The 26,723-nt window shown below is 51.2% G+C and overlaps 1 protein-coding gene across 4 annotated transcripts in view; it reads left to right on the top strand.

The window, feature by feature from the left end:
- The window catches only part of GBF1 (golgi brefeldin A resistant guanine nucleotide exchange factor 1), a 2,365,494-nt gene that overhangs the window by 1,087,037 nt on the left and 1,251,734 nt on the right, over nt 1-26,723 (top strand). For all 4 annotated transcript variants that reach the window (XM_078643218.1, XM_078643217.1, XM_078643220.1 and 1 more), the window contains exon 17: nt 3,891-3,979. In XM_078643218.1, the coding sequence (XP_078499344.1) occupies nt 3,891-3,979 (89 nt within the window). The remainder of the gene's footprint in view (nt 1-3,890; nt 3,980-26,723) is intronic.

Below are 26,723 nucleotides of genomic sequence, written 5' to 3'. Positions count from 1 at the left end.
CATCACTTGATTGCTTCGCGACATGCCCGGTTCCTTCCTGGTTCCTTCCTGGTCACTGGCTAGTGACCCAGACTCTGTCCCCTCTGCTTTCAGGTACTCATCATCCCCGACTTCTCTCCTGGTTGCCTGCAGCATCTTTTGACAGGTCTCCATAGGAATCAGCGACGAAACCCGACACACTTAGACACCTATGCACCCGGCTCCTGGTGGTGAGGTAACGAGAGTACTTCGGTGCTCCTGTGGGTATTGACTATTCTAGTGTCCTAGTTTTCAGTAGCTTTCTCCTAGTCCATCCGGAAGTGTCCTAAAATAACTAGTTTCCAATTCTTTTGTTCCCATTATAACTCTTTGGTAACTCGCGTGTGTGTGTAGACACTGCACACGCTTCCTGTGGGTCTCCTGCTACCTAACTCTTGGTAGTACAGCGTAGCCCCAGCGATGCCATAGGCCTGTTCCTTGTACGTGACGTGGTTCTTATACCGCTATTTTAGTCTATGGTCTTACGTGCCCCTAGGGCCCAACTGTATTTTGTGCAACTTATTGTATGATAATTAAGTATCTTGTTATGTGCTTGTGCCTCTGACCTCATAAAGAGTTCAGAGGGTTGTGCTAGTAATAAATACATATATATTTTATATATAACCTGTGTGGTGTCCTTTCATTTGGTATTCAAGGGGTTACATATGGTAAAACAGCTTGCTTCACATCCTCTCTGAAGTTTTAGCCTAAGACTGCTTGTCCATGCTACCTCTAGGATAGCTGGTCTATAAGGTTGATTTTACAACCATCACCATAAGGGTTGTTTGGACCGGTGCAAGATGCTCACTAGAATAGTGAAAATCATATACCAGGCCAACTTCTCACACACGGTCTCAGCCGAGACATCGTTCCCATAGACATAACCTGTCTTCCACACAATCTCATCGCCATCGCTATGAGAGATCTCGCTCCCGGCATACCAGGGATACGTCTTCCACGAGTACGGGAAGGTATTCGCCAACTCTAATGGATTCCTCTCCTCAGTAGTGTTTCCCGTTGATGATATCTCCACTTTTCAGGAGGTTTTGGTCAGAGGGGAGTCAAAGCTTCACATTCCTTTGTCTACTCCTGTGCCGTCGACATCACTGACATGTGAAAGTCTCCAGCAGAGACAAACATCTCGTCCATTGCTTCCGTTGGTGCCTGGTTTGGTGAAACCGGCTATGGAACTGTTCCTGACACCATCTTCTATAAAATCTGCACCTTCCAGGTTACAGAAGAAATATCGCCCACCTGATTCAGATCCTGCCTTCTTCCGACTCGACTCCACCCCGGACTCTCTCATAGTGGTGGCGGAAAGGAAACAGCATGCTACGGCTCCGATTTCAACTGTACGGATAAGGAAAGCCATAAGCTGGATTCAGTGAGAAGAAAAGTTTGCAACACTGCAGCTACATCCATGAAGGCGGCCAGCTCTACTGCCTTGCTGGGCCAGTATGATAGATCACTGGGGGAGTCGCTTCAACAATTTGTGGACCTCCTGCCCAGGGACAAGCGGGAAGATTTTCAGGAGATAGTGAATTAGGGTTGTCTGGTTTCGATTCAAGCCATCAGTGCTGCAGCGGATACTTCACTCCTGTCAGCCCATGAGTATTACCACAGAGTTGCTCTCCGAAGACTTTCTTGGCTTCGTCTTACCTCACTGAAGCCGGAGGCTCAACAGTGCATTTCTAATCTACCCTTCTCTTGCACGACTTTCTTTGGCTCACATGTGGATGACGAGATGGCCCGCATGAAGAATAAAGTGAAGCCTTTGTAGGCTGTAGGTCTAGAGAAATCTAAGGGACAGCAAAAAACCTTTCGCCCCTTCCAACGGCATTATTCCTCCTAGGCGTGCCAACGATCTCAGGGCCGTCAGTCCAACCAACAACAGCTGTTTCAGTGGTCTTTTCAGCCGTTTCAGAAACGCCAGTCGCAAGGGCGTCCAACCAGCAGTCTGCACAAGGGAACAAGGCCCCTACTGTTCCAAGCCATGAATGGTTCTTTCCCCCTCGTCCGTTACCCACTCCGGTGGGGGGGAAGCATTCACAATTATCTGGCAGAGTGGCATGAAATAATTCAGGACAATTGGGTGCTGAATATTGTTCGCGGTTGATACTCGCTACGTTTTACAAGCTCTCAGTCGATTTCTCCAACTCACTCACTCTACATGCTACACAAGTTACAAAGGGAGGCCAACATCCTCTTAGAGAAAAGGGTGTTAGAACCGGTTCCTCTGGCACAGAGAGGAACAGGACTTCATTCTTGGTTCTTTCTAGTCAGCAAGACAAACGAGAACGAGTTCAGACCCATCCTCGACTTGCGACAGGCAAACAAATGGGTTCGCAGAGAACATCCACTATCAATACTCAGTGCTTCCTTTCAGTCTGAAGTCAGCGCCCCGGACATTTTCCAGATGCATTGCCGTAGTCGCTGCACATCTAAGGAAGAAGGTGGTGTTCGTCTATCTGTACCTAGACGACTGCCTGATCAAGGCAGCTATGTCTCAGGAAGCACAACTGCATTTCAATCGGACTTCCAATCTCCTACTTCGTTTGGGCCTCCACATCAACCTCACGAAGACTGTCTCGACTCCTGTCCAATGTCTACAGTACCTGGGTACCACCATCGATACACGCACGGCAACCATGTGTCCTTCGAATAAACATGTTCAGTTTAAATGTGCTTCCTTTTAGATGCATTGTAAATCACAATTGCCATCACATACATCCTCTTCACTCCAATAGTTATAACATAAAAAATGCAAGACCTATTGCATTGCAAATGCTTGTCATTATTTGGTATGGGTGGGGCCCAATCTATGGGTTCATGACTTGAGGAAACTGTTGGTGGATCACGGTCTGCTCTATCATGGTTTTGAACCCTTTTTGGTTTCATTTGTTCTTTCCTCCCTACAGGTCGAACCTGGAGCAACACACACACACAGTGGGCAGCACCAACTCAGTGTGGGGTTGTTTGTCCACTATCTGTTTATTTTGTCCTGATGAAGCGCCATTGATCCCTATGACCAGAACAGGCACAAAACATCTTGACACACTTGTGAAGAGGTGACCGAAGTCAGGTCCCTACTTTGAGACGATAGGAGACTTTCTCTACTCAGCCTCAACACTCAGACTACCAGGGTTCCTTTCAAACCCTTAGGTAGCACTCACCTACTATAGGTATTTATCCCTGGATGGGCAATTTCCTCATTAAAGTATAGTGCAGGATCTCCCTTACCAGTTTTAATCTTTATTCACACCCCACCACTTCGCGTCACAAATCACAATACCTCATCATTCGGCAGCCTCTAAAACAATCTCTGCAAAGTGAGCCTTTGGAGGACCCGTGGGGCATTGCGGCGCCGGCCTGACGAGGAGCACTGCCCTATGATGAAGCATGACATCCTCTAGGGGATTTGTGAGGGCAACATAAACAGTCCAGCTGACTGTCCCCATCCATAACTCTGGTCCAGGCACTCTTCACAACTTGAGAGACCCTGCCTACCGTTCCTCAGGAACATTAGCCCCTTTTTGACCACTTCATAGCATTTCTTACACATACTTTAAACTCCTTTCTCACCCGCTTGCAGGAAAACAACCTAACAATGGAGTCGAGGTCCATGCGCAATATCACCAAAAGTTGGAGTCGCTCTAAAGACTTTTTCAGAGAAAAAGCAACTTGAACAACTCTGGACCTAATACTAGATGACAGGAGTATGCAGAGCATGTGAATCTACAGCACCAAGTGCCACAAACAGATGCTTACAGATTAAGTAACATATTGCCTTTCTGTTTTGTGGTCTGTTGCAAAGTATTAAATACATACAGTCCAGGATTAACATTTATTTGTCCTTATTTCTTAATTCATAGCTGAGGAGAGTATGCCAAAAACACCACTACGTTTCTCAGGCGTTTTACCAACCACCCAGGAACTGTGCAACATTAAAAATAAAAAAAAGGTAAAATCTTCTGCCATGGTCTATAGTTGATATCTGTTTTTAATATTTGTTTCACATTAAAGTCAGATACTTATTTTGTCAATTGTTACTTGTGTATGGATTTAAGTTTAATTACAGTGTATATATACTCCCTTCGTCCCTTCAATCAGACCAAACATTGCCGCAGGAAACAGAGGAGCCAGGACCCGGGTAGATGCAAAAGTAGATTTATTTTCAGCCACAGTCCACCATCAGCATGACACATTTCGATCCTGTGGGATCTTGATATATATATATATGTGTCTGAATTTATTTGTTGCATGCCATACACAACATGTTTCATAGAGGAATTACTAATTTGGATTGCCTTCTGTATCTTACAAGCACTTATAATTTTGGAATAAAATAAATCGACACACAGCTGTAGGAAAGTAGAATCTGCTTTCATGGTCACCCCACTTTTTGCTGGTATCATTCTGTTTTTCTGACTAGTCTGACTGGGATCCTGCTAATCAGGACCCCAGTCACCAGTGTGATTTGAATATAGTCCTGATTTTTCTCATGTGCACTCTCTTCGAGCCTCTTCATAATTGCCCTCTTAGGCTTCTAACTCTTAAAACTGCTTTCTTTATTGCCATATGTAGGAAAGTAAGATCTTCTTTCTTGGTCACCCACACTTTTTGCTGGTGTCACTCTGGTTTTCTGACTGGGATCCTGCTAATCAGGACCCCAGTCACTGTGCTCTCTCCAGAAATTGGACTATGGTAAGTACTTTGGTACCTCCCTAATTAGCTACTGGTGTACCCTTCAAAATCCCAAGTATATGGTATTAAGGTACCCAGGGCATAGGTACACCAGCGGTCTCCCATGGGCTGCAGCATGCATTATGCCACCCATGAGAGACCACTCAAACTGTGACTACAGGCCTGCCATTGCAGCCTGTGCGAGTTGGTGCTAGCACCACTCACCACAGATATAAGTTTCCATACACCTTAGGTCATTACACTTAAAACCTATAGTTCATCCCTAAGGTAGACCTTTCAATCCTGAAGGCAGAGTGCTTCGTTCTAAGTGTGAGTGTGATCTGCACAAGCAGGACACCCCCTACTAACCCAGGACTGGATTCTCCCGGCTTTGTAAGTGTAGTCAGCCATTTTTTACATATAGTGGACATCAAGTCGAATGCGTGATATCTAACTATATATAAGCTGCACCGAAACCGGTCATGTTTGGTATCAAACATATTGGAGTCCTACTCCAACAACTATTTCAGTATTTAATGTAGGATCCCATGTACTGGGGACTCCCCTAGGTAGCCCCCCGATTTCACTGTACCAGCCTTTCAGGTTCTAAAAGCCAGCTAGTGCTGCTGCCGATTATAGACCCGATTGTGCCGTCCTGCTGCTGAGCCAGGCTCAATTTGGGGAAGCTAGGACAATAGGTTTCCTGTCACAGGGAGGTGTGACCACCTCCCAAACAGCACTTATTGTATTGGGCTGGGGTGGGGGCACTTGCCAGTGCCACCAAACTGCCTTGAAGGGCGCATTTGGTGCCCTGCTTAAATACTCCAGTTGGAACCAGTTCGGGGAGCCAAATCAAGAACCCTTGTTTGCCGCTCTGGCGCAAACTGGACAAAGGACATGGCAGTATCCTCCCCTCTGTCCAGCTCCTCCCCTGGGAGGGCTCCCTGAATCATCCTAACACTTTCCTTAGGATACTTAAGGGTTTACCTGTGGGTGGGGCTTCAAATTCTTTGTGGGACAAGATCCGAAACCACTTCATCTTCAACCGTCTGGGCACTTTGGCCTTAGCTTTGGGAACCAAGACTGCATCTGGAAGACTCCTGCTGCTCCTGGTCTCGTCGTCCTGCCGGCCCTCTGCGTCGTCTTTGCCTGTCCTCCATAGAGGTTCTGCTCCAGGCCTGTGGGCATCCAAGACACCCGAAGTAATCTCCCTTGGTGTGAATGCGTCACTCCCCAGCATCTACAGGCACCTCTGCGAAGCTGACCGTTCTCCTGCTCCTGAGCTCCTATGGAGTCCGAAAGGTTCAGCAACACAGGTGGTGTTTCTGCAACTCCCTTTAGGGCCTGCCCTGTCTTCACAGCAAGTTTGAAGTCAGTAGCCCTCGTAGGTACTGCTGGAGCAGGTACCCCTGTGCACCTCATCGACTTGCTAAGACTTGTTGACTCTCTGCTCCAGAGATCTTCAGACTGCAGCATCTCCTGCTACCAAGATCTTCGTCATCACTGCATCATTTGCACTGTGGGCCTGCATTCTTGCTGAGATGCTAGAGGTCTTCTTGCACGTTCTTTGCTTTCCCCGTCTGTTGCGGCTGCCGAGGCTTGTTGGTGCTCCCACCGGACACTGACCCCCTGGTTTTCAACTTCCGACGTGGGACAGCTCGGGGCTCCTGGTCTTCCACAGTGCCGCCTGGTCCTCACACTGCAGCAACAAGGTCACAATAAACTCCCCTGCATCTTCGTTCTTTGGGGGTCATTGGTATTCCTTGACTCCGGGTCACTCCAGAGTGGCATAGTCTCTGTCCACTCTGCTTGCAGGTACTGATCTTCAAGAATCTACCCTTGGATTCCACCGGACTCGTTCACCGTCTTCGCCAGCAGAATCTTTAGCTAAGTCCTCTATTGTGGACTTGCAGCTCTTTCCGACGTCACTTCACACCCAAGTACTTGGCTTCCCTGATGTGGGAATTTACGGGTGGGGTGACTCTCCAACCTTCCATCTTCCTTTCTTCAGGGTCTTCTGGGAAGGGTTCTTCTGCTTGAAAACTGCAACTATGCCCTCCCCATTGACTTGTGTTGAGCATGGAGTCATGTTTCCACTCTGCATGCGGCCTTCGTGGGGTTCCTGGGTACTTACCATGTGTAGGTCCTTGAGTCCCCAGCTGTTCTAAGTCTTCTGGGGCCAGTCTCGACTTTGGTCGCAATTCAAATTCCACTTTATTAGTATATGTTTTTTTCTCCCCCTGGAGACCACTGTGTATTTGTGCTACTTTCATGTTTTGATTTTGAAATATTGTGTGTATATCTCCGGTAGGAGATCTACTCCTGTATTAGTGAGTGTTTATAATAAATAGATAATGATTAGTTCTGGTAAAACAAGCTGCTTAATGCTCCTCAGGACGCTGACACGGAGATACGCGATCCGAAGCACGAGATATTTCTTACGAGGTGACACCTTGATAATACAGCCTGTTAAACTTGGGAGAATTTGTGAAGGAAATAGATTGCAGTGCGAAACGAATATTGGACTAACTTGGAATTAGAATTGAGCATCGTTGAGGTATATAGCCCTGAGGAAGTCTTTGGTCGAACTTGACCAGACGAAACACGTGTTGGCTGCACTTGGGTTGAAGATTGTACTGAAGAATGTATTTCAATGAAGATGAGAATTGAAACATATCAAGAATAAAACCAAAACCATTTCACTTGAAAAAGAATTTTGTGGTCTTTGAGTGCTCGGTGAAAATAATAGCTCTCCACACATTATGGTTATTACTACAATATCAGTTTTCTAGTTTTTTAGGTCATATAATTAGAAATAGTTATCTAAAAATGGGATCACCTAATTACAATAAGATACAAAATATGTTTATCCTTAATTTCTGTCCCGTCATATAAGTCACGGTAGACATTCCAGAGCCTTTTGGCGTTATATTTGTCCACTGAAGTATAGGCTGATCATTATATTGGTAATCTATGATGAGTGAATCCAACACCAATGTATTAATGTTGAATTTCCTATATTGTGCTTAGGTTTCCTCAATGTTCTTTTTTAATTATATTTATTATGTTTTTTAGCTATTCTTAACAGTCAACCAAACCATAAATCTAATCTCTCATTGAGTTATCATAATGAAACCTGTGTCGTAGAATGTTTAATATAATCAGAAAGGTAAGATTAACAGAAGCCAAATGTAAGGAAATTTATTTTTTTGTATGGTCACCTCCCAAGGTTTTTGACTGATGCTGCTGGTTTTTCATCTCTGAGTGCCTGAGGCCTGATAACCAGACCTCAGTGCCTGTGCCCTCACCCTTAAACTGACAAGTTGAGTTAGCTTCTACCCAATTGGCTGAGTTAGCTTACCTTTTAAGTCCCTACTAAATGGTACCCAGGGCAGGTAAACTAGAAGGTCCCCCTCTCCAGGTATTGCAGCATTGGTTGTACCACCCTGGGTGGTTTACGAGTAAAATGAGACTCCCAGTCTGCAATTTGTTGACTGGAAGATCACTTCAACTGCAGACTCCACGTTGCTATTCAAAGCAGTGGCAAAGCCCGACTTTCCCTTGTGGCAGGCCTAGCAAGTTCTAAAGCAGGGTGCAACATTCTCATGGGAGAAACATGTATTTCACATGCTCTGATAGTATAATCATCAGTTGGCTGTCGTTTTTACTATGGAAAAGCTTGTAGCCCAGTTGGTGAGTGCAGAGTTACATACTGACCCCTCAGCTGCGCTAGCTCTGTAACGGTGTGACCAATGTTGATCATCCGAGGTATCAAACAACTCATTATATTAAGCCTGAATTGATTCCGGGGCTGAACTTACAGTAACAAGTTGTGGTGTGCAACTGTAGCAGAGTTTCCGATTTGTTACCTTCAGTCCCCTGTGCACAAGGGGCCCTGCTGCCAATAGGGCCTTCTGCTTCTCTGGGGAGATGTGCTAATGATTCCCAGGAAAGGATACAATAGAGGCCTGATCTGGAAGGGAAGTATCACCAAGGGGTAGGCATAACTCATGAAGTTTTACTCTGCGGAACTCCGCAGACTTACATAAAAGCTCAATGAGACCAGCTTAGTTCCGCCCATCCTAAACACTACTCGAAAAAACTCTGAGAAAATAACCTTCATGGTGCGATGCCAGTAAGTGGCTCCAGATACTGCACAATGGGAATGGGTGATGTGCGTATCCGCTGGGAGTGGTCTGTACTTGTTAGCAGCACTTTAAAACTTTTCTATCACTCCACGTCTGCCTGTCACCGCCATAACAGTGCGATCTCCCTCTCACCTCCCACAACGCTGCCATGTCCTGCTTACCTCTTTACATGTGTCCAGCAGGCGTCCACACCCATTCATATGAACCCACCTAGGTGCAGCTGCAGCCTTCCTGCTTGGCTCTCTCCCTGCAAACACGAGCTGGCTTCAAGGGCTGCACCCCTGCTTCTCCCACCCTTGCTCCTGTGAGAAGTTGGCCTGGTATATGATGTTCACTATTCTAGTGAACACCTTGCACCAGTCAAAACAAGGCTTATGGTGATGGTTGTAAGTCAACCTGATAGACCAGCTATCCTAGTGGTAGCGTGGACAGAACAGTCTTAGGCTAAAAGACTCTTGAGGGCGTGTAAAGCCAGCTGTTTTACCATATGTAACCCCTTGAATATCAAATTAAAGGACACCACACAGGATATATATATAAAATATATATGTATTTATTTACTAACACACTCCTCTGAACTCTTTGAGATCAGAGGCAAAAGCACAGAACAAGTTACTTAGTCAGAATGCATCTGAAAGAGACACGTTAGTATTAGATTCCTTACCTTAGAATATCCCCAGGCGTCAGACTGGATCCGGAAATTTTTGCGTAGCAGTACCCTTGCGCGTCGGTAGGCGTCGTCTGCGGCTCCGCGTCCGTCCTGGGCGCCGTGATGACTTCGTCGGAGTAGTTAGACGACGCCTCCGCGTGCTGACGTCAGTTCTTCTTTTTTCCGCGCCAGCAAGCGCAGATCTGGAAAAAGCAGTAACCCGTGTCATTTTTTGACTAACTTTTTGATCACTTTTGATTGTTCTCGAAGTCTATCGACTCCGACGGTGCCGTAGGGATGCCCGGATTTAAGCACTGCGATGATTGCGACCGCCTGATGTCGGTCACGGATCCTCACCGCGTGTGTTTATCTTGTCTCGGCGTCGACCACGACGACAAGGCCTGCTCCGACTGCCGGGCCCTCTCTTCGAAGGCCAGACGGGAGCGGTCCCGCAGGCGGCTCGAACTCCGGCAGTCGGTCCCGCGCTGCAAGAGGTCCCGATCCCATGGGAGGTCGAGGGACAGGTCGCGGGCTCGGAGCCACCACAGTTCCGAGGGTAGGCCGCACTCCTCCGGGTCGAAGTCGTCGTCAGGTAAGCGGCACAAGAAGTCCAAGCGGCATCATCGCTCGTCGGACTCCCCCCGACGCTCGCGCAATGCGGCCGGGGGTTCGGGTGACACCACCCACGCGGCTCCGACTGAGTCGCGGGCGCCGCGTCCAGCCCCATACCCTACGGACCCTGGGCTCAACGCGACGCCGGAGGGGATCGAGCGCTTCCTCATGGCCATGAGGAAACTCTCTCCGACGGGCTCCGCGGCGCCTTCGGGCCCAGCGGACCCGTCTGGGACCCCTACCGGGTCGGGGGGATCTGCCCCGACGCCGTCGGGTGCTTCGGGCCCGGCGCCGCAGGTTCCCGTTATCCTGACGCCGCCGGCGCCTTCGGGCCCGGCGCCGAGGGGTTCAGTTGTTCCAGCGCCTCCGGCACCTTCGGGCCCGGCGCCGCAGGACGCCGCTGGACCTCCTTCGGGATCTGGTTCGTCGCCGGTGGACCTTACGACCTCCCCGGCGTCGAACCCTCAGGTGTCGCCTCCGGCGGCGCCGTCCCCTGTTCCACCTTCGTTCCTGTTCCGGCGCCGGGACGGCCCCGATGGGCGCCGCTCCAGACGTCGTTTGGGGAGTTTCACTTCTATGAACAGGCCCCATTAGCTGAGAACCCTGAGTTTTAGGAGATGGGTGATGAAGAGGACTGGGAGGGGTCTGAGGACCCTCTGACCAGAGAGTGTCAGTCTCACGAGGACTGGACAGGAGACCTTGGGGAGGCCAGTGGCCTGGACACCTCTCCAGACACTGGTTTTGTCTCCCCTCCTACCGTGGCTTCGGAGGAGGGGGCAACATATAGTGTGGTGCTGATGAGGGCTGCCAAGGCCTTGGGCCTTGAGCTCCCCGTCGCGGCGGTGAGGACTAACCTCCTCACTGAGGTCCTTAAACCGCAGTCAAGCTCGGCCGAGCCTCTGCTGCCCTTTAATGAGGCCTTGACCGACGTTCTTCTGGGCGCTTGGTACAAGCCCGCTACGGGTTCGCCCGTAGATAGGAATGTGGCCAGACGCCACCGCCCAGCCCCGGGCGACCCATGTTTCCTGTCCCCCCACCCTACCCCCGAGAGCCTGGTCATCCAGGCCTCCAATTCCCAGACCGCATTCCCGTCGGCCCCGCCGGACCGGGAATCCAAGAGGTATGACCAGTATGGGAAGAAGATCTTCTCATCCCTTAGTCTGGGTTCGCGGTCTTCCAACACCGCCTGCCTCTTGGGACGTTACACCCACTCTGTGTGGGATAAGGTCGTGGAGGTGCTGCCAGAGTGTCCGTTGGAGGTACGGGCCAAACTCAGCCAAGCCCTTGTGGAGGGCCGGGATGCAGCCAAGTATTCCATCAGGTGTGGGCTGGATACCACCGACTCGCTAGGTAGAGCGATGGCAACGACGGTGGCGGTCAGACGCCACGCCTGGCTGAGGTCCGCCAACTTCTCGGCTGATGTCCAGAACACACTCATGGACATGCCGTTCGATGGCTGTCGCCTCTTTGGCGACAAGGCAGACCATGCGCTTGATTGCTTTAAGGACTCCAGGGCTACGGCCAAGTCCTTGGGCCTCTCGGGCCAGCGCCAGCAATCGGCTGCCTTTCGCTCCTTTCGTGGCCACGGAAGGAGTGCGCCCACACGCGCCGCCAGCCACGCTCCGCAGGGCAATACCCAACGCGGTGGCGGCCGTGGGAACCGCCGTCCGGGCGATCGGGGGCAGCGGCGAGGTCAGTCCACACCTTCCCCCGCAGCATCCGCCTCAAAACCCTCCTAGTCCGTGCTTTCAGGCCCATGTGACGCCAGTGGGGGGCAGGGTTCGCCATCACCACCGGCGCACTGTCACATCGGACAGGTGGGTGCTGCAAATCTTCCGAAGGGGCTACTCCCTCCCCTTCGAGGCGACTCCTCCAGCCATGCCACCGCAGAACCACCGTGTATCGGGGGATCATTTGCGACTTCTGCAGGAGGAAGTTACGGCCCTCTTGGCCAAGGGGGCCATCGAGCGCGTTCCTGGGCCAGAAGTAGGGTGTGGTTGCTACTCCCACTACTTTCTGGTACCCAAGAAGGGCAAAGGGGGCCTACGCCCTATCTTGGACCTACGGAACGTCAACGGCTTCCTCCGGAAGGAGAAGTTCAAGATGCTGACACTGGCTCAGGTCCTGGCTGCCCTGGACCCAGGAGACTGGATGGTAGCGTTGGACTTGCAGGACGCTTACTTTCATATCCCCGTCCTGCCTGCCCACCGGCGCTACCTGCGGTTCATGGTTGGCCACGAGCACTTTCAATTTACCGTGCTCCCCTTCGGCCTTACCAGCGCCCCACGGGTGTTCACAAAGGTGATGGTGGTGGTCGCAGCTCATCTGCGCAGGTTAGGGGTTTGAGTCTTCCCCTACCTCGACGACTGGTTGTTAAAGGCGGGCTCGCCCCAGACAGTCGTCAGCCACCTCCAGACGACAGCAGACCTCCTGCACCAGCTGGGGTTCTCCATCAATGTGCCAAAGTCACACCTGTGCCCCTCTCAGAAGCTCCTCTTCATCGGAGCGGTTCTGGACTCGGCGTGGTTTCGGGTTTATCCGCCCGAACAGCGGGTCCGGGATATTCAGGCTCTGATTCCCATCTTTCAGCCGTTATCCCGGGTTTTGGTCAGGTTGACGCTGCGGCTTCTGGGGCTGATGGCCTCCTGCATCCTACTGGTGCATCATGCCAGGTGGCGGATGCGGGCTCTGCAGTGGGACCTGAAGTTTCAGTGGGCCCAGCATCAGGGCAACCTATCCGACCACGTCCTGATCTCGGAGGGCACTGCGAGACAGCTGCAGTGGTGGCTTACGGACCGCGATTGGGTCAGCGGCAAATCCCTCTCCCTTCCCCAACCGGAGCACGTAGTTGTGACTGACGCGTCCCTCCAGGGCTGGGGAGGCCACATGGGAGAGGCGGAGATCAGAGGCCTCTGGTCTCCGGCGGAGACCCGGCTCCACATCAACCTGTTGAAGCTCCGGGCGATTCGTCTGGCACTGAAGGCATTCCTCCCCTCTGTCAGGGGGAGTGTAGTGCAGGTATTCACGGACAACACCACCGCCATGTGGTACTGCAACAAACAAGGCGGGGTGGGGTCGTGGATCCTTTGTCAAGAGGCTCTTCGCCTTTGGCAATGCTGGAACGCCAGGGCGTGACCCTTGTGGCTCAACACCTGGCAGGTTCTCTGAACGCCAGGGCGGACGAGCTCAGTCGTCGGTGCATGATCACGAATTGCGTCTGAACTCGGACGTGGCGCAAGGCCTCTTTCAGCGATGGGGAGAGCTTTGGTTAGATCTATTCGCCACCGAAGAGAACGCGCAATGTCATCAGTTCTGCGCGTTGGAATTTCCAAGGCGGCACTCGCTCGGAGGCGCTTTTCGTCGCGAGTGGAGTTGCGGTCTGTTGTACGCCTTTCCGCCTATACCACTTCTGCCCAGAGTGCTGAAGAAGATCAAGCGCGACCGGGCCCAAGTCATCCTTGTGGCTCCGGACTGGGCGAGAAGGTACTGGTATCCAGAGCTACTCAGTATGTCAGTCGATCCCCCGGTTCGTCTGCCTCTTCAGGAGGACCTTCTGTCGCAGCAGCAGGGGACGGTCCTCCCCCCGAACCTGTCCAGTCTCCACCTCCATGCTTGGAGATTGAGCGGCGACAGTTGAGGCCATTTGACTTGCCTCCTGAAGTTTGTAACATCATTCTGGCAGCCAGGCGTCCCTCCACAAAGTCGGTATACGCCTGCAGGTGGAACAGATTTGTGGCATGGTGCACAGCAAAGGCTGTGGATCCCCTCAATACCCCTCTTTCTGACGTCCTTCTCTTCCTTCTTTCTCTTGCCCAGCAGGGCTCTGCTCTGGGCACTATCAAGGGCTACCTTTCTGCCCTTTCAGCCTTTCTCAGGCTGCCTGATCAACCTTCTTTGTTCAAGTCACCTATTGTTAATCGATTTCTTAAGGGCATCACACACACGTTTCCTCCTGTTCCGTTTGTGATGCCTCAGTGGGACTTGAACCTGGTTCTTACATTTCTGATGTGCTCTCCCTTTGAGCCACTTCACAACTGTCCTCTTCGCCTTCTGACTTTGAAGACTGCTTTCCTGGTTGCCATCACCTCTGCCAGGAGAGTGAGTGAGCTCCAGGCCCTTTCTTGTGCTCCACCTTTCCTTTCTGTCCATCCGGACAAAGTGGTGCTGCGTACCAAACCTTCTTTCCTGCCCAAGGTTGTCACGGCCTTCCACATCCGGCAGTCTATCACCTTGCCAACCTTCTTCCCGCCACCGCATCCCTCTAAAGAGGAAGAGCGGCTCCACCGTCTGGACCCAAAACGTGCGCTCTCATTCTACTTCGATCGCACACGCCAGTTCCAGGTGGATGACCAACTCTTTGTTGGTTACGGGGCGCGAAGAAGGGGAAAGCGGTGCACAAGAGGACCATCTCCCGGTGGATCATCCTGTGTATCCAGGCATGCTACTCCTTGGCTAGGAAGGAGCCTCCTGCTGGATTGCGGGCTCATTCTACCCGAGCCACGGCGACTACCACTGCCCTGGGCAGGGGTGTGCCCTTACAAGACATCTGTCAGGCGGCTACGTGGGCATCGCTGCACACGTTTGCAAGACACTACTGCCTGGACAGCCAAGTCCGGAGGGATGGCTTCTTTGGCCGTTCCGTCCTCCAGGACTTTCTGGTGTGATTATTGGTTCGCAGACCCACCACCGGGGTTGGTATTGCTGGGGTATCTATTCTAAGGTAAGGAATCTAATACTAACGTGTCTCTTTCAGATGCATAAGTTACTACTTGTGTAACGATATATTTGTAAGAGACATTAGTTAGTATTAGATTCCTTACCGACCCACCCATCCTCCCTGTTCTGCGAACCAATATCTAGGGTTAGGGTTGTCCCCTTTCAGGGCCCTAGTTACAATGGCACCAGTGTTGGTTTTTAACATGGCTCTGCGTTTCTGGCGCGGAAAAGCTGTGTCTAAGAACAGACGTCAGCACGCGGAGGCGGCGTCTAAGTACTCCGACGACGTCATCACGGCGCCGACGACGGACGCGGAGCCGCAGACGACGCCTACCGACGCGCAAGGGTACTGCTACGCAAAAATTTCCGGATCCAGTCTGACGCCTGGGGATATTCTAAGGTAAGGAATCTAATACTAACTAATGTCTCTTACAGATATATCGTTACACAAGTAGTAACTTGTGCTTATTGATTTATAACCGGACAAGGGCAAAGAATAGGAATATTGATTCAGGTACCTAGATAAAACACACTACAGTTTTGGATCCAGACGGTGGAGCCTCTCTTCCTCATTAGAAGGATGAGGAGGCTGGAATAAGGTGGGCAAAGTGATGGTGTGACCAATGTGAAAGGAAGTAACCATCTTGGGAAGAAAGGAAGGTCTAGTTCTTAGGACTACCTTGTCTGGATGGACAGCCAGAAAGGGAGGCTTGGAAGAAAGTGCTTGAAGCTCACTCTCCCTGCGAGCAGAAGTGATGGCAATCAGAAAAGCAGTCTTTAAAGTGAGAAGTTTGAGCGGACCGTTTTGAAACAGCTCACAGGGAGCACACGTCAAATAGGTAAGAACCAAGTTCAAGTCCCATTGAGGCATTATGAAGGGAACAGGAGGAAAACGAGAAGTAATGCCCTTAAGGAAGCGATTTACAACAGGGGACTTGAAAAGAGAATGCTGATCAGTAAGCCTAAGGACGGCTGAGAGATAGCCCTTAAGAGTGCCCAGATCAGGGCCCTGCTGTGCCAAAGAAAGGAGGAACAAGAAAGCCTCGGAAAGAGGAACAGAAAGGTGATCCACAGCCTTTGCTGTGCACCATGCCACAAATTTGTCCCACCTGCAGGCGTATACTGTCTTAGTGGAGAGACGCCTTGCTGCCAAGATAACATCACAGACTTCAGGAGGAAGGTCAAAAGCTGTCAACTGTCATCGCTCAATCTCCACGCAAGGAGGTGAAGGCTGGACTGGTTCGAGTGGAGGATCGTCCCCTGCTTCTTTGACAGAAGATCCTCCCAAAGAGGCAGTCAGATCGGAGGATCGATGGCCATGTGTAACAGCTCGGGATACCAAATTCTTCTTGCCCAATCCGGAGCCACAAGGATGGCTTGAGCCTGGTCGCGCTTGAGCTTCTTAAGCACTCTCGGCAGAAGTGGTATAGGCGGAAAGGCATATAGACGACCGCAACTCCACTTGCGATGAAAAGCGTTTCCTAGCGAATGCTGCCTTGGAAATTCCAGACCGCAGAATTGCTGACAATTGCGTTCTCTCCAGTGGCGAATAGATCTCACCAAGGCTCTTCTCACTGCTGAAAGAGACCTTGTGCCACATTCGAGTAAAGTCGCCATTTGTGATCCATTATGGATCTGTGACTGAGTTTGTCCGCCCTGGCGTTCAGTGAACCTGCCAGGTGTTGAACGACCAGTGATATGCCCTGATGTTCCAGCCATGTTTAGACACGGAGAGCCTCTTGACATAGGGTCACGACCCCACCCCGCCCTGTTTGTTGTAGTACCACATGGCCGTGATGTTGTCCGTGAACATCTGCACTACTCTTCCCCAGACAGGGTGAAGGAATGCTTCAAGTGCAAGACGGATCACTCGAAGCTCCATAAGGTTGATGTAGAGTCACACTACTCCGGAGACCAGAAGCCTCTGATCTCCACCTCTCCCATTTGGCTGTCCCATCCCAGCAGTGATGCATCTGTAACCACTGTGAACTCTGGTTGAGGAGGGGAGACGGATCTGCCGTTCACTCAAACCCGGTACGTTAGCCACCACTGCAATTAACGTGCAGTGACCTCTAGGATCTAGAAGCAATTTGACAGATTCCCATTATGCTTTGCCCACTAGAACTTCAGGTCCCACTGCAAAGCCCGCATATAGCACCTGGCGTAATCTACTAGCAGGATGCAGGAGGCCATGAGGCCCAGCAGCCTCAGGGTAATTCTGAACAAAACCCAGGATAGTGGCTGAAAGATCGAAACCATAGCCCAATTATCCCAGACTCGCTGTACGGGAGGATAGGCCCGAAACTGTGTCGTGTTCAGAACAGCTCCGATGAAAAGGAGCTTCTCAGAGGGAGTCAGGTGTGACTTCGGCACGTTGACAGAGAACCCCCGCGAATGCAGGAGGTCTGCCATAGTCTGGAGGTGGGAGACAACAGCCTGGGGAAAGCCTGCCTTCAACAGCCAGTCGTCGAGATTGGGGAAGACTGGAACCCTGATCTGCGCAGATGAGCTGAGACCACCACCATCTCTTTCATGAACACCCGAGAGGCGCTGGTAAGGCCGTAGGGGAGCACAGTAAAATGAAAGTGCTCATGGCCTACCGTGAACCGCAGGTAATGCCGGTGGGCCGGCAGGACGGGGATGTGAAAATAAGCATCCTGCAAGTCCAACTCTACCATCCAGTCTCCAGGAAGGTTCTCCTTTCGGAGGAAGCGGTTGATGTTCATGAGATCTAACAGAGGACGCAGGCCTTTGTCTGTCTTGGACACCAGAAAGTAGTGGGAATATTAACTACAACCTACTTCTGGGACAGGAACTCACTTGTTTGCCCCCTTAGCCAAGGGTGCCAAAACTTCCTGTTAGAGAAGGGCCAAATGATCCTCCGAAATGTGATGGTACTGAGGTGGCTTGGACGGAGGGGTAGTCTCGAAGGGGAGGGAGTAGCCCCTTTGGACTATTTGCAAAACCCACCTGTCCGACTTGATGGTGCTCCAGTGGGGGAGGTGATGGCGAATCCTGCCACACACTGGCGATTGCTGGCCCTGAAAGGTCGGATTAGGAGGGTTTGAAGGCTGCTGCAGAGGGGGCTGTGGTGGATTGGCCCGCTCGCTGGCCCCTAGTACCACGGCGGTGATTCCACGTCCCCGGCCGCGCAGGGGCTGAACTGCTTGCGCATCACCACCGTCCTTCCACCCTTGTACTCAGGGCTTTCTTGTGCGGACTGCTTTTCCGTCCTTGCCTGTGGTGTTGTTTCCTCCCTCCCGGGAGGCCCGTTAGATTCATGGGGGCGTAACATCTTCGCCTCATCCAGTGCTGCTTTGCGGGCGCTCAACACTTTGTGTCTTGGCCAGGGCTACCTTTAACCTGTGGGATTCTGTGGAGTCCCTTCTTTCTCATGTCCCCCATGAGGGTGCCCGTGCTGATCTACGGCACCATGTGTTGGACGGTCGAGTGTTGGCTGCGTTTATTCTTCGTGCAGCTTTGGCTGTTGCTGATGCTCTTGGCCATGCTATGGCCACTTCTGTAGGCCTCCGTCGCCAAGCTTGGCTTCAGGATGCTGTATTTCCTGAGAATATTAGGGAGCGTTTGGTTGACTTTCCCTTTGATGGGGTCCTTTTATTTAACACTCATGCGGACTCCTCCATTCAGTGTCTCCTTGCAGGGCTCCGTCCTCCTCTCCCTCCGTAGGCTGGCTTGTTGATGCTCCGGGGCTTGATGGGAGGTGTTAATCCTCCTGCTTCCTGGAATCTGGTGTTTTGAGTGGCCCATTTGTATGTTCTGTGTGGTTTGACGTGCCTTCGGGGTCCCTTGGTTGGCCCCTCTCTTCTGTTGGCTGCTGGTTCAGCCCTTTTGGCAATTGTGTATTTTTTGACTGATTACTAAGCAGTCTGTGGTTCCTATCGCAGGTCTTATGTTCTAGTTCTCTGATGTGGGATTTTTTCCCTAAGAGTGGGTCCTATGTTTTCTTTGGGACATGTCTTACTCTAAGTGGGGTACTTGTAGCTATTGTATAGCTCTGTCCTAGGCTGAGAGGGTGGGGATTCCCCCTTGTGGGTTCCTCGCTTTTCCTAGCGTTGTTGTATACCGCTGGTGCGGTTTCTTTGCTCTTGTCTGGACGTCGCTTGTGCTTCTCCAGGTTATGGCCTTTTCAGTATCTGCTGCATCGCTGAACCGACTTTGGCATGCTGTTTGCGGCGTTGCGCTGTGGTGTTTCCGCCCAACGTTTCAACCTGGTCCTCTGACTGATTTTCCTGGGGGGATTGGCTTCCTAACTTTTTCTCGTGTTCTGGTGGATGGCCTAGTCTGTCCTCCATACTCTCCTCCTTTCTTCTGGCTGGTCCCACTTCTTAGCGGGTCGGTTTTGTCTGGAACGGTATCCCTTTAGGGGTTGTTCTGGATTCCCCTGACCTTCGTCTAGCGCTCGACTATGTCTGTGCGCTCAGCTTCTTGGTGCTTGCCAGCTGCCGACTGCGTGAGCCTGCTCTTCTGGTCCGTAGCCAGGGGCCTTGGCGTGTGCTCTTTTGCTCCTGCCTCTTATTTTGCTGGAGCCTTACGAGACGACCTCTTTCTTCTCATGTCTGACTTCTGGCTGTGGAGCCATTCCTGCCTTGTCCGCCGACTCGAGGCTGAGGCCAGTTCAGCTGTCCCCTTCACCATGTGTGATCTACGGTGGAGGGCTTACCTCGATTCTACCTCTTCTCCTTGGAGTTTGGGGGGCTTCCTTTCTTCTTCGGTATTCCTCTGCTGTTGTCTGTCCCTCCGGGGCTTTTTGCGGATATCCCTGGTACCTTGGATGGGCTTGGGGTATCCTGGCCTCCCTTCGCCTTGTCCTTGCTTCCTTCTGCTTGGTGGGGCTGGGCCGCTCTTCTTGTCCCCATTGCACATCCCCTGCTGGGGCCATGTGTTTCTTCCTACTGGGAGGCTCTCTCTCAGGCTCTCCTCCTCCCTTTTGGGTATGGCTAGGGTATCTATTCTACGTTAAGGAATCTGCAGCTATTAGTCAGATGGACGAGTTACTTACCTTCGGTAACGATGTATCTGGTAGAGAGGATTCTAGCTACAGATTCCTTCACGACCCACCCTTCCTCCCTGTTCTGCGAGGACCTTCAGCTTGGTCTTCTGCACTCGCCTGCCTCGGGTGGTTTTGTCTTCTGCGAGTGCTCTCTTACACTTTCTCCCTAGTGGGATGCTCTTTCTGTTTGTTTGATCCATTCCTTTCTTTCTGGTGATTGATTGGTGGGTTCATGGGTACTTCTGCGTCCCTGCACTTCCTGTGTGGGGCCTAATCATGCTTTTCTCCCTTTTTCTTTGCTTGAAATTTCTGACTCCTCTGCAGTCCTCTGAGTTGGGGTCTCTAGGCTGTGCCTCGACCCTTAGCTCTGTACAGGGAATGCGCCTCTCCTTGCTGGTGTTGTCTTGGGATAAATTGTCGTTACTCTTCTGTTCTGGCCTTGTTGTCCCTCACTGTTTATAGGCTGGGGTTGCAGGCCTCTTTCGTCTGCTGTGATGTTTTTCCCATGCTTTCTGCCCCCAGGGGGGATGTTGTGTTTCCGTGCAGGGTTGCTTTGCAGTAGCTGTACTCTGCTCTTCCCTGACTTTCGGTGCCATAATGCCTGGCAATCTCCCATATGGTGTTGTTCCTCACCATTTGTTTCTTCCATTTCTGTTTATCAGAATTTTTTTATCTGAAAGAAACAGGTTAGTATTAGATTCCTTACCTTAGAATATCCCCAGGCGTCAGACTGAATCCGGAAACTTTTGCGTAGCAGTACCCCTGCTCGTCAGTAGGCGTCGTCTGCGGCTCCGCGTCCATCGTCTGCATCGTTGGCACCGAGATGACGTCGCCGGAGTACTTAGATGCCGCCCTTTCGCCCTGACGTCCGTTCTTCTGCGACTGCGACCGACTGATGTCGGTTACCGACCCCCACCGCCGGTGTTTTCATTGCCTGGGCCTCGACCACAACGACAAGGCCTGCTCCGACTGTCGGGCCCTGACGTCTAAAGCTAGGCGGGGGCGGTCCCGCAAGCGACTCGAGCTCCGGCAGTCGGCCCCGCGCCGCTCGAGGTCCTGGTCCGCAAGGAGGGCGAGGGACCGGTCGCGGGGTCGGAGCCACCATAGCTCCGGGAGTCGTCCTCGGTCTTCGGGCTCGAAGTCCTCAGGTAAGCACAAGAAGTCGAAGAGACGTCATCGCTCTTCCGACTCCCCCTGATGCTTGCGTGACGCGGCCCGGGGTTCGGCGACACCGCCCTCGGGGCTCCGCCGGAGCCACGGGGGTCGCGGCCTGCTTTATACCAGTCGGTCCCTGGGCAGAACGCTACGCCGGAGGAGATCGAGGCCTTCCTCACGGCCATGAGGTCGCTCACTCCTCCGTCGGGCTCCGCGGTGCCTTCGGGCCAAGCGGCCCCGACTGAGGGTCCCAGCGGGTCAGGCGCTTAGGCCCCGACGCTGCCGGGTGCTTCGGTCCCGACGCCGCCGGTGACTTCGGTCCCGGCACCGCAGGATCCGGGTCCGGATCGTGCCGGATCCAGGTCGCCGCCGGTCGACCATACGACCTCGCCGGCGCAGGCCCCCAGGGTGTCGCCCCGGATCCCTCCCTCGATTCGGGTCCGGCACCGGAACGGCGCTGCTTGGCGCCGTATTCGACTCCGCTAGGAGATATCTACTTCTATGACCTGGCGCCGTCCTTTGGTCCTGAGCCTCAGGAGATGGGTGGCGAGGGGGATTGGGAGGGGTCTGAGGACCCTCTGGCACAGGAGTGCCAGTCTTATCAGGACTGGACAGGTCAGCTAGGGGAGGCCAGTGGTCTGGACACCTCGCCGGACACTGGTTTTGTCTCTCCTCCTACCGTGGCTACGGAGGAGGGTGCTGCCTACAGTGTGGTGCTGACACGGGCGGCTATGGCCTTGGGCCTGGAGCTCCCCATCGCGGCCGTGAGAACTAACCTCCTTACTGAGGTCCTTAAACCGCAGACAAGCTCGGCCGAGCCTCTGCTGCCGTTTAATGAGGCCTTGTCTGACGTTCTTCTGGGCACTTGGTCCAAGCCCGCTACAGGTCTGCCTGTAGATAGGAACGTGGCCAAACGCCACCGCCCGGCTCCGGGCGACCCTTGCTTCCTGTCCACCCACCCCACTCCCGAGAGCTTGGTCATCCAGGCCTCTGCCTCTAACTCCCAGACCGCATTCCCGATGGCTCCCCCCGGTCGGGAATCCAAGATGTACGAGCAATACGGGAAAAGGGTATTCTCCTCCCAGAGTTTAGGGCTGCGGTCAGTCAACACCGCGTGCCTCTTGTGGGACACGGTCGCGGACGTGCTGCCACAATGTCCGGCGGAGGTCCAGACTAAACTTACCCAAGCCCTTGTGGAGGATAGATATGCGGCACGGTACTCCATCCGGTGTGGGCTGGATACCACGGACTCACTGGGCAGAGCGATGGCAACGACGGTGGCGATTCGTCGCCACGCCTGGTTGAGGTCCGCCAACTTTTCGGCTGATGTCCAGAACACCCTTATGTACATGCCGTTTGATGGCCGTCGCCTCTTTGGCGACAAGGCAGACCACCGCTTTAAGGACTCCAGGTCTACGGCCAAGTCCCTGGGCCTCTCGGCCCGCGCCAGCAAACGGCTGCCTTTCGCGGCCTTTCGCGGCCAAAGAAGGGACGCCCCCACACGTCCTGCCAGCCACGGGCCACAGACTACCGTCCAGTGGCGGACGTGGAAACCGCCGTGGCAGCGGTCGGGGACAACGGCAAGGCCAGTCCACACCTGCCCCTGCAGCACCCGCCTCAAAACCCTCCTAGTCCGAGCTTTCAGGCCCATGTGAAGCCAGTGGGGGGCAGGGTTCGCCATCACCACCTCCACTGGCGCACTGTTACATCGGGCAGGTGGGTGCTGCAAATCATCCGAAGGGACTACTCCCTCCCCTTCGAGGCGACCCCTCCAGCCATGCCACCGCAGTACCACCGCGTGTCGGGGGTTCACTTGGCACTTCTTCGAGAGGAAGTTACGGCCCTCTTGGCCAAGGGGACCATCGACGCGTTCCTGGGCCAGAAGTAGGGTGTGGTTGTTACTCCCACTACTTTCTGGTACCCAAGAAGGGCAAAGGGGCCTACGCCCTATCTTGGACCTGCGGAACATCAACGGCTTCCTCCGGCAGGAGAAGTTCAAGCTGCTAACTCTAGCTCAGGTCCTAGCTGCCCTGGACCCAGGAGACTGGATGGTAGCGTTGGACTTGCAGGACGCTTATTTTCATATCCCCGTCCTGCTGCCCCACCGGAGTTACCTGCGGTTCACGGTAGGCCACAAGCACTTTCAGTTTACCCTGCTCCCCTTCGGCCTTACCAGCGCCCCACGGGTATTCACGAAAGTGATGGCGGTGGTCGCAGCTCATGGATCGCTGACAGAATATCGACTGTCAAAATATCGAGTCAAAATATCGAGGTAAAAATATAGAATGCCAGAATATCGACCTCCTATCTACAAACAGGTAAGTACAAAAATATCGACTCCAAAATATCGATAGGAAAAAATATAGACAGTCAAAATATCGATTTTTTAAAATATCTTAAAAGTAATTTTAAAGTACTATAATAATAAATATAACTATTTTAAACATACTTCAAATACTTATATAAACTTAAAATTAATAAATAATTATTGTAACTTAAAAAAATATATTTTTAAAACATATATAGAGAGAGAGAAGTTGCTTTTTCATATACATATATATATATATATATATATATATATATATATATATATATATATATATATATATATATATATATATATATATATATATATATATATATATATATATATATATATATATATATATATACATATATACAGACATATTATTGGATAGCGTAGGGGTAAAAATTACTATTCCAACTCCAGCGAGTGCAACAGTAGGGAAAGCGTTGGATAGCGTAGGGGTAAAAATTACTATTCCAACTCCAGCGAGTGCAACAGTAGGGAAAGCGTTGGATAGCGTAGGGGTAAAAATTACTATTCACACTCCAGCGAGTGCAACAGTAGGGAAAGCGTTGTATAGAGTAGGGGTAAAAATAACTATTCCAACTCCAGCGAGTGCAACAGTAGGGAAAGCGTTGGATAGCGTAGGGGTAAAAATTACTATTCCCACTCCAGAGAGTGCAACAGTAGGGAAAGCGTTGGATAGCGTAGGGATAAAAATTACTATTCCCACTCCAGAGAGTGCAACAGTAGGGAAGACGTTGGATAGCGTAGGGGTAAAAATTACTATTCCCACTCCAACAGTAGAGAAAGGGTTGGATAGTGTAGGGGTAAATATTACTATTCCCACTCCAGTAAGTGCAACAGTAGGGAAAGCGTTGGATAGCGTAGGGGTAAAAATTACTATTCCCACTCCAGAGAGTGCAACAGTAGAGAAAGCGTTGGATAGTGTAGGGGTAAATATTACTATTCCCACTCCAGAGAGTGCAACAGTAGGGAAAGCGTTGGATAGCGTAGGGGTAAAAATTACTATTCACACTCCAGCGTGTGCAACAGTAGGGAAAGAGTTGGATAGCATAGGGGTAAAAATTACTATTCCCACTCCAGAGAGTACAACAGTAGGGAAAGCGTTGGATAGTGTAGGGATAAAAATTACTATTCCCACTCCAGAGAGTGCAACAGTAGGGAAGACGTTGGATAGCGTAGGGGTAAAAATTACTATTCCCACTCCAGAGAGTGCAACAGTAAGGAAAGTTGGATAGCATAGGGGTATATTTTAATATCCCTACTCTAGTGAAAATAAAATAATCTAAGTCACATAATTATAAATGAATCAATTAATACATTTTAATTACCAATTAAACATTAACAATTTAAAATAAATACCAAATAATTAATTATCATGTTTAATTAATTATATTAAATTACTTCCCACCCTATTCCCCTATAAACCCACAACCCGCTACTACAAATAAAATATTATTATTCACATAATTATTAATTAAAAAAGTAATTAAAATTAATTATCAATTAAGAATTAATTAATCAATTAAAAATAATTAACAATGAATTCAAAATAAATACCAATTAATTAACATATTTAATTATCATTAAATTACTTCCCACCCTATTCCCCTATAAACCCACAACCCGCTACAGAAAATAAATTACTAAAATTAAAATAATTATCAATTAATCAATAAAAATTAATTACCAATTATATTTTTAATTAATTACCAATTAATAATTAATTAACAATTAATTCTAAATAAATAACAGAAAATAAATTAACATATTTAATTAATCATAATTAAATTACTTCCCACCCTATTCCCCTATAAACCCACAACCCGCTACAGATTTATATTACACAAAAATAAAAATTAATAATAACTTACCTAAATTTCGATATTTTTGTTGTCTATATTATGTCTACTCGATATTATGTCCATTCTATATTTTTTACTCGATATTATGTCTAGTCGATATTAAAAACTCGATATTTTGACTCTATACCGCAGCTCATCTGCGCAGGTTAGGGGTTTCAGTCTTCCCCTACCTCGCTGACCGGTTGTTGAAGGCGGGATCGCCCCAGACAGTCGTCAGCCACCTCCAGACTACGGCCGACCTCGTGCACCTGCTGGGGTTTTCCATCAATGTGCAGAAGTCACATCTGTGTCCCTCTCAGAAGCTCCTCTTCATCGGAGCGGTTCTGGACTCGGCTCAGTTTCGGGTTTATCCTCTCGAGCAGCGGGTTCGGGATATTCAGGCTCTGATTCCGATCTTTCAGCCTTTATCCAGAGTCTCTGTCAGGTTGACGCTGCGGCTTCTGGGGCCGATGGCCTCCTGCATCCTTCTGGTGCATCACGCCAGGTGGCGGATGCGGGCTCTGCAGTGGGACCTGACGTTTCAGTGGGCCCAGCATCAGGGCAATCTGTCTGACCATGTCTTGATCTCGGAGGGCACTGCAAGACAGTTGCAGTGGTGGCTCAAGGACCGCGTTTGGGTCAGCGGCAGATCCCTCTCCCTACCCCACCCAGAGCACATAGTTGTGACGGACGCGTCACTCCAGGACTGGGGAGGCCACATGGGAGAGGCGGAGATCAGAGGCCTCTGGTCTCCGGCGGAGTCCCGGCTCCACATCAACCTTCTGGAGCTGCGGGCGATCGGGCTTGCACTGAAGGCATTCCTCCCCTCTGTCCGGGGGAGTGTAGTTCAGGTGTTCAGACAACACCACCGCCATGTGGTACAGCAACAAACAGGGCAGGGTGGCATCGTGGACCCTCTGCCAGGAGGCTCTGCGCCTCTGGCAGTGGCTGGAATATCAGGGCGTGGCCCTGGTGGTTCCACACCTGGCAGGTTCCCTGAACGCCAGGGCGGACTAACTCAGCGGTCGGTGCATGATGGATCACGAATGGCGTCTGAACTCTGACGTGGCGCAAGGCCTCTTTCAGCAGTGGGGAGAGCCTTGGTTAGATCTATTCGCCACGGAAGAGAACACGCAATGTCATCAGTTCTGCGCGTTGGAATTTCCAAGGCAGCACTCGCTCGGAGACGCTTTTCGTCGCGAGTGGAGCTGCGGTCTGTTGTACGCTTTTCCACCTATACCACTTCTGCCCAGAGTGCTGAAGAAGATCCGGCGCGACCGGGCCCAAGTTATCCTTGTGTCTCCGGACTGGGCACGAAGATACTGGTATTCCGAGCTACTCAGTATTTCTGTCGATCCCCCGATTCGTCTGCCTCTTCAGGAGGACCTTCTGTCGCAGCAGCAGGGGACGGTCCTCCACCCAAACCTGTCCAGTCTCCACCTCCATGCTTGGAGATTGAGCGGCGACAGTTGAGGCCATTTGACTTGCCTCCTGAAGTTTGTGATGTGATTCTGGCAGCCAGGCGTCCCTCATGAAAGTCGGAATACGCCTGCAG

The sequence above is a fragment of the Lissotriton helveticus genome, chromosome 5_1 (assembly GCF_964261635.1).
Source record: "Lissotriton helveticus chromosome 5_1, aLisHel1.1, whole genome shotgun sequence".
Taxonomy (NCBI): domain Eukaryota; kingdom Metazoa; phylum Chordata; class Amphibia; order Caudata; family Salamandridae; genus Lissotriton; species Lissotriton helveticus.
Note: the sequence above shows the minus strand (reverse complement) of the source record. Positions and strands in the feature narration are given on the sequence as shown.